Source organism: Cebus imitator, unplaced genomic scaffold (assembly GCF_001604975.1).
Source record: "Cebus imitator isolate Cc_AM_T3 unplaced genomic scaffold, Cebus_imitator-1.0 Scaffold32, whole genome shotgun sequence".
Lineage (NCBI taxonomy): Eukaryota > Metazoa > Chordata > Mammalia > Primates > Cebidae > Cebus > Cebus imitator.
Window position 1 is genome coordinate 6,876,649 of NW_016107347.1, and position 13,795 is coordinate 6,890,443.

The 13,795-nt window shown below is 40.6% G+C and overlaps 1 protein-coding gene and 1 non-coding gene across 3 annotated transcripts in view; one reads left to right on the plus strand and one right to left on the minus strand.

The window, feature by feature from the left end:
* Nucleotides 1–13,795, plus strand: part of SLC16A1 (solute carrier family 16 member 1) — a 39,097-nt gene that overhangs the window by 22,484 nt on the left and 2,818 nt on the right. The window contains exons 2-4 of one of the 2 annotated variants that reach the window (XM_017524279.2): nucleotides 2,268–2,528; nucleotides 9,711–9,854; nucleotides 12,188–13,054. In XM_017524279.2, the coding sequence (XP_017379768.1) occupies nucleotides 2,312–2,528; nucleotides 9,711–9,854; nucleotides 12,188–13,054 (1,228 nt within the window). In that variant the 5' untranslated portion in view covers nucleotides 2,268–2,311. Of the gene's footprint in view, nucleotides 1–2,266; nucleotides 2,529–9,710; nucleotides 9,855–12,187; nucleotides 13,055–13,795 lie in introns of those variants that run through there. The other variant, XM_017524280.2, reaches the window with a different exon arrangement.
* Nucleotides 11,087–11,193, minus strand: LOC119470503. The gene has a single exon (XR_005199410.1). It is a non-coding gene; the product is annotated as a U6 spliceosomal RNA (small nuclear RNA).

The window sequence follows — 13,795 nt, forward strand, 5'->3', positions numbered from 1 at the left end:
TGAGACGGAGTCTTGCTCTGTCTCTCAGGCTAGAGTGCAGTGGCACAATCTCGGCTCACTGCGACCTCCACCTCCCAGGTTCAAGCAATTCTCCTGTCTCAGCCTTTCTCATAGCTGGGACTACAGTCGCATGCCACCATGGCTTGCTAATTTTTGTACTTTTAGTAGAGATGGTGTTTTACCATATTGGTCACGCTGGTCTCGAACTCTAGACCTCAGGTGATCCACCCACCTCGGCCTCCCAAAGTGCTGGGATTACAGGCATGAGCCACTGTGCTCGGCCTAAAACTGCCTTCTTTTGACATCATATTTCAATTTCTGATTTTAACTGTATTGACTAGCTGTTGTTTAGGAGTTTCTTGTCATATAATGGGGAAAAATACCTTGAAGCAAAGCTATTAGATAAAAGGAAACTTTTCGGGTTGTCCCCCAGCCTGTTAAGTGAAAATTTAGTGTATTCAGAATTGTCTTATTTTTGTAAATGGGTACATATCTAGTGAGTCGGGCACTTACTTCCTGGTACTTAACATCAGCCATAAATAAGAGAATGTAAAAATAAACTGTGGAAAAATACATTTTAGAAAAGGTAAAAAACTTACAAAGGTTATATTAAAACCTAAAGTGTTTGTAGGTTAAGTATTATGTGAATTTTGCAAGCAGGTTGCAGTTAAGTCAAATGGGGCATTTAGTTATCTATAGTAATTTAAGGAATTATGATGTTAATGGATTTATTGAAAATGATTTATTTCAATTATGATTTTAAGTGGTGAGAAGCTATTTTTCTTTAAGCTACAAAAAATTAAGGGTAATACTATGACTCTAATACTTTTTCTGATAATGTCTTTAAAAGAAGATAATGTCTACTAGACAAGTAACATTAAAAAAACAATTCATTTACTTGAGAGCTAGTTGTAAAGATCTGAAGGAGAAAAACACGTTTTTTCTCTTACACGGTCAACCCTCAGCACATCACAGAATACTACTTAACCAGATGTGTGGGTTTTTTTCCCCTGCATATACCAGGCAATTCTGTGGGATACATCAACTTGGTGTCCCATAATTCAATTCAATTTTCACTTCAACTACCTGGAGTTAGATACGAGGTTAAGGGCCCAGTTGCACGAGACTGGGGCCTTCACTTCACACACCAATCATACATACGTAGTAGGTTGTCACCTGTGCTTGTGACTGACCAGCTATAATTCGGGCTACCACTACCCTCTCCTTGGATTTAATTTGCTAGAAAGGCTCACAGAACTCAAGGAAACATGTATGTTTGCCAGTTTATTATAAAGGATACTGTAAAGGATACATATGAACAGCCAGATGAGGAAGTACATAGGACAAGGTCAGGAAGGGTCCCCAGGTCCAGGAGCGTTTTCTCCTGTGGAGTTTTGAGGTATGCTATCCTCCCTGCACATGGATGCACTGACCAACCCGGAAGTTCATCAGGCCTTTTTTACCTATTGATTGATTGAGACATGTTCTTGATCTTTCGCCCAGGCCACAGTGCAGTGGCACAATCACAGCTTACTGCAGCCACTACCTCCCAGGCTCAAGTGATCCTCCCACATCAGCCTCCTGAGTAACTGGGACCACAGGCACCGTGCACCCCCATGTCTAGCTATGAGTTTTTTTTTAGAGTTGAGATCTACCTATGTTGCCCAGGCTGGTCTCAAACTCCTGGGTACAAGTGATCCTCCTGCCTCAGCCTCCTGAGTAGCTAGGACTACAGGCATGCTCTACCATACCTAGATTTAAAAACAATTTCCTGGCCAGGCACAGTGGCTCACACTTGTAATCCCAGCACTTTGGGAGGCTGAGGTGGCCAGATCATGAGGTCAGGAGTTCGAGACCAGCCTGGCCAACATGGGGAATCCTCGTCTCTACTAAAAATGTTAAAAAAAAAAAAAATAGCCTGGCTTGGTGGTGGGTACCTGTAATCCCAGCTACTTGGGAGACTAAGGCAAGGAGAATTTCTTTAACCTGGGAGGCGGAGGTTGCAGTGAGCTGAGATCAGGCCACTGTACTCCAGCCCAAGGGATCAATGTGAGACTCCATCTCAAAAAAAAAAATTTCTTAGACACAGGATCTGTGTGGCTCAGGCATTGTGAACTCCTGGCTTCAAATGATCCTCCTGCCTTAACCTCCCAAGTAGCTGAGATTACAGGCATGATCGGCCACACCTGGCAATATTTCTTATTTCACAAAAGAGTTTTGTAGGTGTACCTTATATTGACATATTATTTTAATTTTATATCTTTCAGATATTTGGATTTGACCTCCATTTTGGAATTTATCTACACTTGAAATGCCACCAGCAGTTGGAGGTCCAGTTGGATACACTCCCCCAGATGGAGGCTGGGGCTGGGCAGTGGTAGTTGGAGCTTTCATTTCCATTGGCTTCTCTTACGCATTTCCCAAATCTATTACTGTCTTCTTCAAAGAGATTGAAAGTCTGTTCCATGCTACCAGCAGCCAAGTGTCATGGATATCCTCCATAATGTTGGCTGTCATGTACGGTGGAGGTAAGTACCCATTAAGGCCTACTCTTTTCATTTTCATGAAGCAGCCAGAGTCTGTGTGTCAGGTAACTTAAAAAAAAAAAAAACTTATTCCCTGAGATGTTTTGAAATGTTATTTCTTAAAGTTTGGTGTTTAGAATCATATTTTTCATTCCTGATAACAACAGCAACTCTTGCTCTAGTAAACTATAGTATTCCAAAACAGAAATGAGAAATTGTGAGGGACCCTGATTTGCTTCAACTGAAGTATCACTGAACTTAAAAGACTGTTATAAAAATGATGTATGCACAACTTTTTTTGTTGTTGTTGTCTCTGCTAGACTCTTGAAATGTAAACAAATACAGATTTTTAAAAATTGATGTTGGGAGAATCAAAATAAATCAGAATAGCCTGAATGGCATGGTTCAAAGTCTCAGGTAAAATCTTTATATGATGTTAGAATTAAGTGACTAAAACCTCCTCCGTATTACTTGTGATGTCATGAGTCCTAAAAGTATGTCAGCTGCATCCTAAACTTGTTTTATCATTTCCTTCTCTTTTGTTTTCTTTGGCATATTGTAAAGGAAATGTAGAGAGTGAGTTGATTACTTAACATGATTTAAAACACTGTTTCTAGCCAATATAAGGATTCTAGGTTTCAGTTATAAATAACTTAGCCTTAGGCTGCTAAGGTGGTGGCAGATTCAACCAATATGTATCAAGTTCTATGAATATATTCAGCACTGGGCCAGGTGTTGTGAGTAACGGAAAACACTGATCCCTTGCTTTGAGAAGTTTATAATCCTTTTGAGACAATATGTGATCATGAAACAGGAATAAGCAGTTAAAATAATAATTTCATTAAATCTATAATTAAATTGTACAGAAGAAAGAGGTAACTGGCTGCCATGGAGAGAGAGAAACTGGGTGGCTGGGAACAGGAGTAGAAAGACTTATGTTTCCACTGTGTTTTGTTTTTGGTTTTGGGTGTTTTGAGACAGAGCGTCTCGCTCTGTCGCCAGGCTGGAGTGCAGTGGTGCAGTCTCGGTTCACTGCAACCTCTGCCTCCCAGGTTCAAGGATTCTTCCGCCTCAGTCTCCCAAGTAGCTGGGACTACAGGCGCGTGTCACCACGCCCAGCTAATTTTTGTATTTTTAGTAGAGATTGGGGGGGGGGGTCTCCCCATGTTGACCAGGATGGTCTTGATCTCTTGACCTCATGGATCTCTTGATCCACCTGCCTCAGCCTCCCAAAGTGCTGGGATTGCAGGTGTGAGCCACAGCGCCCAGTCGTTTTTCCACTGTTTATCTTTTTGTGCCTTTTACATTTTAAACATAGGCCTATTTTGTCTATTAAATTAAAGGACTTAACTGCTAAATTGTAGTTTTGTTTTGTTTTTTTTAATAAGTTCAGAGAAATCAAAAGGTACTTTGGGCATTAGCTTCTGAGAGCCAATAAGTTTTCAGGTTTAGAACTCCATTCTGCCAGGATTTTAATCAGGTTTTGACTATGATGGCTTGAAGAAATTGGTATAAACATTATACAGAGGTACTCCAGGTGTTCAGTGTGTTCTTAAGTTGACTGCAAACCAGAAGTTTACATGTTGCAATTCTGTGCTACCAGAGAGCTAAAGAGCCACTTGTGTTTTGCATCAAAAGTAAATGATGTCAGTTTGATTAATAGCACATGACACTTTTCTTTGAGGAAACAGTTCCTTCTTTGTCCTTACTCAATTTGTGAGATAACTAGCACATTTTTTTAGCTTATAATAGGCCTGTAAACCGTACTCCTTCCTATTTTTAACGATAGCTAATTAGGGCCATCCTTCCTGAAATAACACTAAAGGACAAAATGCCTATCATGAGCCTTCTTGCAGAATTTTTACTAAATAGGTTATTTTGTTTTGTTTGACTTCTAAGTAGTGTATCCCCTAATAGTTTTCATCACTTTTAGACAACTGTCATAATCCTTTAACTTGTTCACTTGGACCACAATCTGAACACTGATATGTTTTGAGATATGGTTGGTTTTGTTTTCTTTTTTAGTGCTTTGGGTCAGAGATATACAGTGGTGGTTGTTAAAATATATTTTGGGGGTAAGAGATCTTAGCTGCCTACTTTTGGTTTTTCTGTTTTTTTTTAAACCTGAAAATATAAATTTACATATTTTCAGTTCCACAATGGTCATCTTAACACTTGTGGTTTGGAATTTTAAATATTTCAAAAACTTCTACAGCATTAACTTCTATCACACAGTCAACAGTGTGGTGATATCGTGGTAGCGATCTTTGTCTTTTTTTTTCCTCAGACAGGGTTTCTCACTCTCACCCAGGCTGGAGTGCAGTGCCAGAATCACTGCCAACTGTGGCATCAGCCTCCCTGGGCTCAGGCAATTGATCCTCCCACCTTACCTTGCCAAGTAGCTGGGACTACAGGCTCGCACCACCACGCCCGGCTAATTTTTGTATTTTGTAGTTTTTTGTAGAGAATGGGGTATTGCAATGTTGCCCAGGCTGATCTTAAACTCCTAGGCTCAAACAATCTGCCCGCTTTGGCCTCTCAAAGAGCTGGGATTACAGGCATGAGTCACCATGCCTGTCCTGGTACTTTTCTTTGTAATTCTGACTGTACATAATCTTATGACTAACTTAAAAATTTTTTTTTTTGAGACAGAGTCTCACTCTGTTGACCAGGTTGGACTGCAGTGGCATGATCTCTGCTCACTGCAACTTCCGCCTCCTTGGTTCAAGCAATTCTTCTCAGCCTCCCAAGTAGCTGGGACTACAGGCGTGCACCACTACGCCCACCTAATTTTTGTATTTTTAGTAGAGACTGTGTTTCACTGTGTTGACCAGGCTGGTCTCAAACTCCTGACCTCAGGTGATTACCTGCCTCAGCCTCCCAAAGTGCTGGGATTACAGGTGTGAGCCACAGCACCTGGCCTAAAAATATTTTATAAGTATTATTTCAGTATGCAATTATTTCATCTTACATAAGCTATAAATTCAAATTATTTTCTTTCTTTTCTTTTTGAGACAGAGTATTGCCCAGGCTAAGTACAATGGTACAATCTCTGCTCATTGCAACCTCTGCCACCTGTGCTCAAGCGATCCCCCTACTCAGCTTCTGAGTAGCTAGGACTACCGGTCCTAGCTAACTTTTTTATTTTTTGTACAGATGGGGTTTTGTCACGTTGCCGAGGCTGGTTTCAAACTCCTGTACTCAATCGATCTGCCTTCCCTTGGCCTCCCAAAGTGCTGGGATTACAGATGTGAGCAACAATGCCTGGCTCAAATTATTTTCAAATTAGCTGTGATCTAATATTTTCATGAATTGATTGTCTTAGTCTGTCCAGGCTGCTGTAACAAAGTACCTTTGACTGGATAATTTATAAACAATAGAAATGTACTGCTCACAGTGGAGGCTGGGAAGTCCAAGATCAAAGTGCCAGCAAACTAGATAACTAGTGATGGTGCCTTCTGACTGTGTCCTCATGTGACAGAAGGGAAGACAAACTCCCTCAGTTCACTTTTTATAAGGTACTGACAGCATACGAATTCTGGGGGGTTAGCAACATTCAGACCATAGCAAGAACTTAGAAGGTAGCAGTAAAAACTGCTTTAAGCACATCTTGGGTTAAGCATGAAATCTCTCCTGGCAGCCAGTTTTTTTTTTTTTTTTTTTTTTTTTTTTGAGACAGCGCCTCACTCTTGCCGACGCTAGAGTACAGTGGCATGATCTTGGCTCACTACAACCTCAGCTTCCTGAGTAGCTGGAATTATAGGTGCCCACCACCACAGCTGGCTAATTTTTGTGTTTTTAGTAGAGATGGGGTTTTGCCATGTTGGCCAGGCTTGTCTCGAACTCCTGACCTCAGGTGATCCGCCCACCTCAGCCTCCCAAAGTGCTGGGATTACAGGTGAGAGCCATTGGGCCTGGCCGAGGCAGCCAGTTCTTGATCTAGCATTTTAGAGAGACTTGGTCCTCTGAAACACATGAAAAATCAAAAGCTTTAATTCCTTAGGCAACCTCTAGAGGGGAAAAAAAAAAGTAAAAAGAAAAAAAAGCTTTAACTCCTTCTTAACAGGCTTATCATATGTATATATACAGACATGCATCTATATCTATATGGATGGAGATAGAGAGCACCCTCTGTCTGTGTCATGTGAAAGCATAAATAAGCATGTACAGTAGTAGTATGATCACTGCCAATATTTATTGAGGACCTACTAAACACTTCACATATACTGTATTAGTTAATTTTTTTTTTTTTTTTTTGAGACGGAGTTTCGCTGTTGTTACCCAGACTGGAGTGCAGTGGCGCGATCTCGGCTTACTGCAACCTCCGCCTCCTGGGTTCAAGCAATTTTCCTGCCTCAGTCTCCCAAGTAGCTGGGACTACAGGTGCGCACCACCATGCCCAACTAATTTTTGTATTTTTAGTAGAGACGGGGTTTCACCTTGTTGACCAGGATGGTCACAATCTCTTGACCTCGCGATCCACCCGCCTCGGCCTCCCAAAGTGCTGGGATTATGGGCGTGAGCCACTGCGCCCGGCCTAGTTAATTTTTTATTCTTTCAACAATCCTATAAGGTAGTTTAATAATAACCTCTGAGAAACAAAGACAATAATATGGTGGAACCATAACTTAAAATAGGATGCCCTGGGGCTACAGCCTATCATTTTAATATTAGTATACTATACCACAACTCTGAATAGTAATACTAAACTATAAATAACTGAAGAATTTTTCATAGTATTTATGGAACTAGAATATGCCAATATGCGATTGTCAGTATATTCTGAATATGTATATTCAATATGTAATTTTAGAAATAGACTCTAGGTTTGGATAACGCTTTCTTGTAATTAAGATTTCTAAATTTGGAAAAGGCAGATTACAAATTATACCTGTTTATAGCAAGTAAGAAGAGAAAGCCAGGCACGGTGGCTCACACCTGTAATCCCAGCACTTTGGGAGGCCTAGGCAGGTGGATCACCTGAGCCCAGAGTTACAAGACCAGCCTGGGCAACATGGTAAAACCCTGTCTCTATAAAAAGTACAAAAACTGGCTGGCACGGTGGCTCACACATGTAATTCCAGCACTTTGGGAGGCCAAGGTGGGCGGATCAGGAGGTCAGGAGTTCGAGACCAGCTTGGCCAATGTGGTAAAACTTCACCTCTATTAAAAATGCAGAAATTAGCCAGATTTAGTGGCACGTGCCTGTAGTCCCAGCTACTTGGGAGGCTGAGGCAGAAGAATCACTTGAACCCAGGAGGCAGAAGTTGCAGTGAGCCAAGATCAGGCGACAGCGCAAGACTCCGTCCCAAAAAAAGAAAAAAAGAAAATACAAAAATTAACCCAGCATGGTGGCATGTTCCCTGAAGTTTCAGCTACCTGGGAGGCTGGGCAGGCAGATTGAATTGAGGGCACAGTAAGCTGTGGTCATAACACTACCCTCTAGCCTGGGTGACAGAACAAGACCTTGATTCAAATTTAAATTTAAAAAAAAAGAGGCCACTTGACATTTGATTTCTCTTTTCAAAAACTGATACATGGGTCGGGCATGGTGGCTTATGCCTATAATTCCCAGCACTTTTGGAGGCAGAGGCGGCAGGATTACTTGAGCCCAGGAGGTTGAGGCTACAGTGAGCTGTGATTGCGCCACTGCACTCTAGCCACAGAGGGAGACTGGTCACAAAAAACAAACAAACAAAAAACTGATACATGAAATGCATAAAGTATCTTCTTGTTTCTTATCATGCTTTTCCTTTGGTTCCTTTTCTTACATATAAGAAATGCTGATTTTTATGTGCATGTAGTTAGCTGAGGAAATTTACACTGGTTTTCTTTGATAATACTCTATTTCCTATTCTCTTGTTACACCCAAGGTTATGTTGACTGTTATCTGAATTAATCTTATCCTGCAAGTATTTTTTCACAGTTGTACTACCACGAAACTTAATATAGGCATAGAACCAAGTAATTCTGAAAGATATATTTGGGGGGATTTTTGTTTTTTGTTTTTTTATTTTTTGAGACATGAGCATCATTCTGTTGCCCAGGCTGGAGTGGCACAATCTTGGCTCACTGCAACCTCCGCCTCCTGGGTTCAAGTGATTCTTCTGCCTCAGCCTCCTGAGTAGCTAGGACTACAGGCATGCACCACTACACCTGGTTTAGTATCTGAATTTAGATGTAACTAGAAACTAGAAACTTTTTCTTTTTAATCAAGATGACCTAAGCAAAACTACTTAAACTTGGAAAAAATGATCATGCATTTTTTTCTTTTTTCTTTTTAATAGAGATGGAGTTTCACTGTGTTGCCCAGGCTGGTCTCAAACTCCTGAGCTCAGGCAATCTGCCTACCTTGGCCTCCCAAAGTGCTGAGATTACAGGTGTGAGCCACCTTGGCCGGCCACATTTTTGTCTTTTGTCTTTAAAAAAAATATATAACACAAACCACATTTATGATAATATACAAGTCTAAAACCTATTTAGATATGTCTCCTATCACTGCCTGTGTGAAATTTAAAACAGAGAATACTTCCTACATAGGTGTTTTTTGTTTGTTTTTTGAGACAGAGTCTCACTCTATTACCCAGGCTGGAGTGCAGTGGCGTGATCTTGGCTTACTGAAACCTCCACCTCCCAGGTTTAAGCCATTCTCCTGCCTCAGCCTCCCGAGTAGCTAGGATTACAGGAATGCAGCACCATGCCCAGCTAATTTTTGCATTTTTAGTAGAGATGAGGTTTCACTGTATTGGCCAGACTGGTCTTGAACTCCTGATCTCATGTGATCCACCTGCCTCGGCCTCCCAAAGTGTTGGGATTATAGGTGTGAGCCACCGCTCCTGGCCATTTTCTACATATATGTTAATCATATCCAGATACATCAAAAACCTTGTGAACATCCGTTGGCAAGATGTTTTCAGCCTGCCCTGCCTTAAAAGAGAAAGACTAACTTCGGGTCTTTTGTATTTTAGGAAAATTCCATCCAGTATTTTTAGATGTAGAACATGCACAATTTATTATGTTTTCTAGCATCTTTATTTTAGTACATATGACTCAGAAATAATTATAGACAATAATATTATCATTGCTGCTTTATTTTGGAGGGTTTGTCATTCATTGTCATTCATACTTGTATAGATGTGAGGGAGCAGTTTCCTTTATATTACTACATTTTTGGTTATCTTTTAGGTCCTATCAGCAGTATCCTGGTGAATAAATATGGAAGTCGTACAGTTATAATGATTGGTGGCTGCTTGTCAGGCTGTGGCTTGATTGCAGCTTCTTTCTGTAACACAGTAGAGGAGCTGTACTTCTGTATTGGAGTCATTGGAGGTGAGTTACTACCGATTCATTTCAAGCATTAATTTATTGCTGGCTATTTTGTATTTTTTATCTGCATTCATCTTTCAGCTCTCTGGAGTGAAATTCTTTTCTTATAGAAATTACTTGATTCTCATTTTGAAGAACTACAGATAAGAGTACTAGAAAAACAAATTTTTAGTAGATATTTCTGAGGGTTAGAGGATATGCTTGATAATTCCCCCCCTATTTTAAAAGTCACTAAATTGGCTAGGCACAGTGGATTATGCCTGTAATCCCAGCACTTTGGGAGGCCAGGCAGGTGGATCACTTGAGGCCCAAAGTTCAAGACCAGCCGGGCAACATGGTGAAACCATCTCTATTAAAAATACAAAAATTAGCCAGGCATGGTGGTGGGCACCTATAATTCCCAGCTACTCATGAGGCTGAGACAGGAGAATTGCCTGAACCCAAGAGGCAGAGGTTGCAGTGAGTTGAGATCACGCCACTGCACTCCAGCCTGGGCGACAAAGCAAGAAAAGAAAAATTAGTAAATTAAGATAATGAACTATTGATGAACATAATGAATAAAAGTTATCCATAACCTCACAATCCAAAGAATATCACTATTAACATTTCTATGTATATCCTTCCATGTGTTTTTCTATGCACAGATGCACCTTTTCTTAGAGCAAAAAAAGATCAAATTACGTATATTTTATAACCAGTCTTTTTTGCACTTAACAATATATTGGCCAGATGAGGTGGCTCACGCCTGTATTCTCAGCACTTTGGGAGGCCGAGGCGGGCAGATCACCTGAGGCCAGGTGTAGTGGTGGGCACCTGTAATTCCAGCTACTCAGGAGGCTGAGGCAGAATCCCTGAAACCTGGGAGGCAGAGATTGCAGTGAGCTGAGATTGCACCATTGCACTCCAGGCTGGATGACAGAGTGAGACTCTGTCTCCAAAAAAAAAAATATATATATATATATATAAAATGAACATCTTTCCATGTCATTATCTTACATTAAATGTTTCTATATATTTCAACTCTGTTTCTGGACTTTTTGTAGTATTTCTAGACTTGCACTGATAAGTGTTTACTGATTCCTGAAATAGGGCCACACTGTTCTAATGATTGTAGTTTTGTAAAGCCATTTAAAAATTTATTCTGGTTGGTCCCACTTTTTCCTCTGCACCACCAAAAATTTCATAGTAGCTCTGTATGTGTTCTCTAAGTATCTTTTTTTTTCTTTTTTTTTTTTTTAAATATGGGACGATTCACGAATTTGCGTGTCATCCTTGCGCAGGGGCCATGCTGATCTTCTCTGTATCATTCCAATTTTAATATATGTGCTGCTAAAGTGAGCACTCTGAGTATCTTTTAGAATCATTTTACCTTAATCTGAACAATAAAATTCACCCACATTTTCATTGGATTGCATTAAATTAGTATATTCATTTCAGGAACCTTGACATCTTAATAATGTTGTGTTTTATTTTCCCAAAACTTTGTGTGTATTTTAAATTCTCTGATCTCTTAAAAAAGTTTCATAATTTGAGTATTAGAAATTGCCTGTTTTTAAGTTTTTGGTGCCATAGTGAAAGAGATCATTTTGCATTCTATGTTCCTGCTTTCTTTTTTGTTTTTGAGACAGGTTCTTGTGCCATAGCCCAGGCTGGAGTGCTGTTATATGATCATAGCTCACAGTAGCCTCAAACTCCTAGGTTCAAGCGGTACTCCAGCTTCAGCCACCCAAGTAGCTAGGAATACAGGCACACACTGCCACACCCGGCTAGTTTTTGAATTACTTTTTTAGAGACCGGTCTTGCTATGTTGCCCAGGTTGGTCTTGAACTTTTGGCCTTAATCAGTCCTCCCTCCTCGGCGTCCCAAAGCACTAGGATTATAGGTATGAACCACTGCAATTTCTAGTGTAAATTTGTTTTATCTCTACTGTAGACTTAATGATTTTATATGGTTATAATAATCCTTCAGATGATTTTGTTAGATTTGACAAAATAGACAATTTTCACCTTCAAATAATAAAAACAACAATAATAAAAATCACATGTATTGGGTGTTTACTACATGCTGGGCACTGTACTAAGTATTTAACAAATCTTTTCTTCCTCACAGCAATGCCCTGTGTCCGTTTTACATATTAGGAAGCAGTCATAGGAGGGTATCATGTCCGAGATTATGCAGCCAGTAAGCACTGATAGTGAGATTTGAACCCATGTCTGTTTTAGAACTCACATTAAACCACTACATAACATGTCCTCTAGTAATGAGGATTTTTATCTCCTATTCTTTCCATTATTTATATCTCTTATTATGTATTTATTGATTTTTCCTTTTCACAGGTCTTGGGCTTGCCTTCAACTTGAATCCAGCTCTGACCATGATTGGGAAGTATTTCTACAAGAAGCGACCATTAGCCAACGGACTGGCAATGGCAGGCAGCCCTGTGTTCCTCTCTACCCTGGCCCCCCTCAATGAGGTTTTCTTCGGTCTCTTTGGCTGGAGAGGAAGCTTTCTGATTCTTGGGGGCTTACTACTAAACTGCTGTGTAGCTGGAGCCCTCATGCGACCAATTGGACCCAAGCCAACCAAGGCAGGGAAAGATAAGCCTAAAGAATCCCACCAGAAAGCTGGAAAATCTGATGCAAAAAAAGAACAGGGCGATACAAATAGAGATCTCATTGGAGGACACCCCAAAAAGGAGAAACGATCCGTCTTCCAAACAATTAATCAGTTCATGGACTTAACCCTATTCACCCACAGAGGCTTTTTGCTCTACCTCTCTGGAAATGTGATCATGTTTTTTGGACTCTTTGCACCTTTGGTCTATCTTAATAGTTATGGGAAGAGTCAGCACTATTCTAGAGAGCAGTCTGCCTTCCTTCTTCCCGTTCTGGCTTTTGTTGACATGGTAGCCAGACCATCTATGGGACTTTTAGCAAACACAAAGCTAGTAAGACCTCGAATTCAGTATTTCTTTGCAGCTTCCATTATTGCAAATGGAGTGTGTCATATGCTAGCACCTTTATCCACTACCTATGTTGGATTATGTGTCTATGCGGGATTCTTTGGATTTGCCTTTGGGTGGCTCAGCTCCGTATTGTTTGAAACACTGATGGACCTTGTCGGACCCCAGAGGTTCTCCAGCGCTGTGGGATTGGTGACCATTGTGGAATGCTGTCCTGTCCTCCTGGGGCCACCACTTTTAGGTATAGTATGTCTCCTTACTAATGCAGCTCTGTTATAAAACAAGCACATAAGATGGGAAAGCTGACAGAAAGCAAACATTAATGAGCTATTTGAGTAAGAGCAAGTCTTTCTCATTTCTGTACCCTTGGTGCTGGTACAATGCTTGGCACAGCATAAGTGCTCAAATACAGAATCTAATTAAATTAAACCATCAAGCCAAAAGGTGGATCAGATATTGTTAGAATTGTCAGTGTTTTTTCCTTTTTTGAGACAGTGTCTCGCTCTGTTGCCCAGGCTAGAACGCAGTGGCACAATTTCGGCTCATTGCAACCTCAGCCTCCTGGTAGCTGAAATTACAGGTGTGTGACACCATGCCCAGCAGATTTTTATGTTTTTAGTAGAGATGGGTTTTGCTATGTTGCCCAGGCTGATCTCTAACTCCTGACCTCAGATGATCACCCGCCTTGGCCTCCCAAAGTGCTGGGATTACAAGCATGAGCCACCACACTCACCCCATGAATTTTGGAAAAACACACAAAAAGCAAGGGAAAAAAAGGTTATTCCAGTAGCAGTAGTATAATAATAACTGCCATGTAAGCTCACAGTGTACCGGAGACTGTCCTTATTGTTTTGTATATCCATGGATGTTATCTACTCTGCTCGCCCTTATCTTCAAGGCCTAGCTGAGCCCGTGCCTGATATATGATAAAGGTTCAATAAATATTGCTGAATGAATGATGCCCTGAGTTAGAAAGCCATAT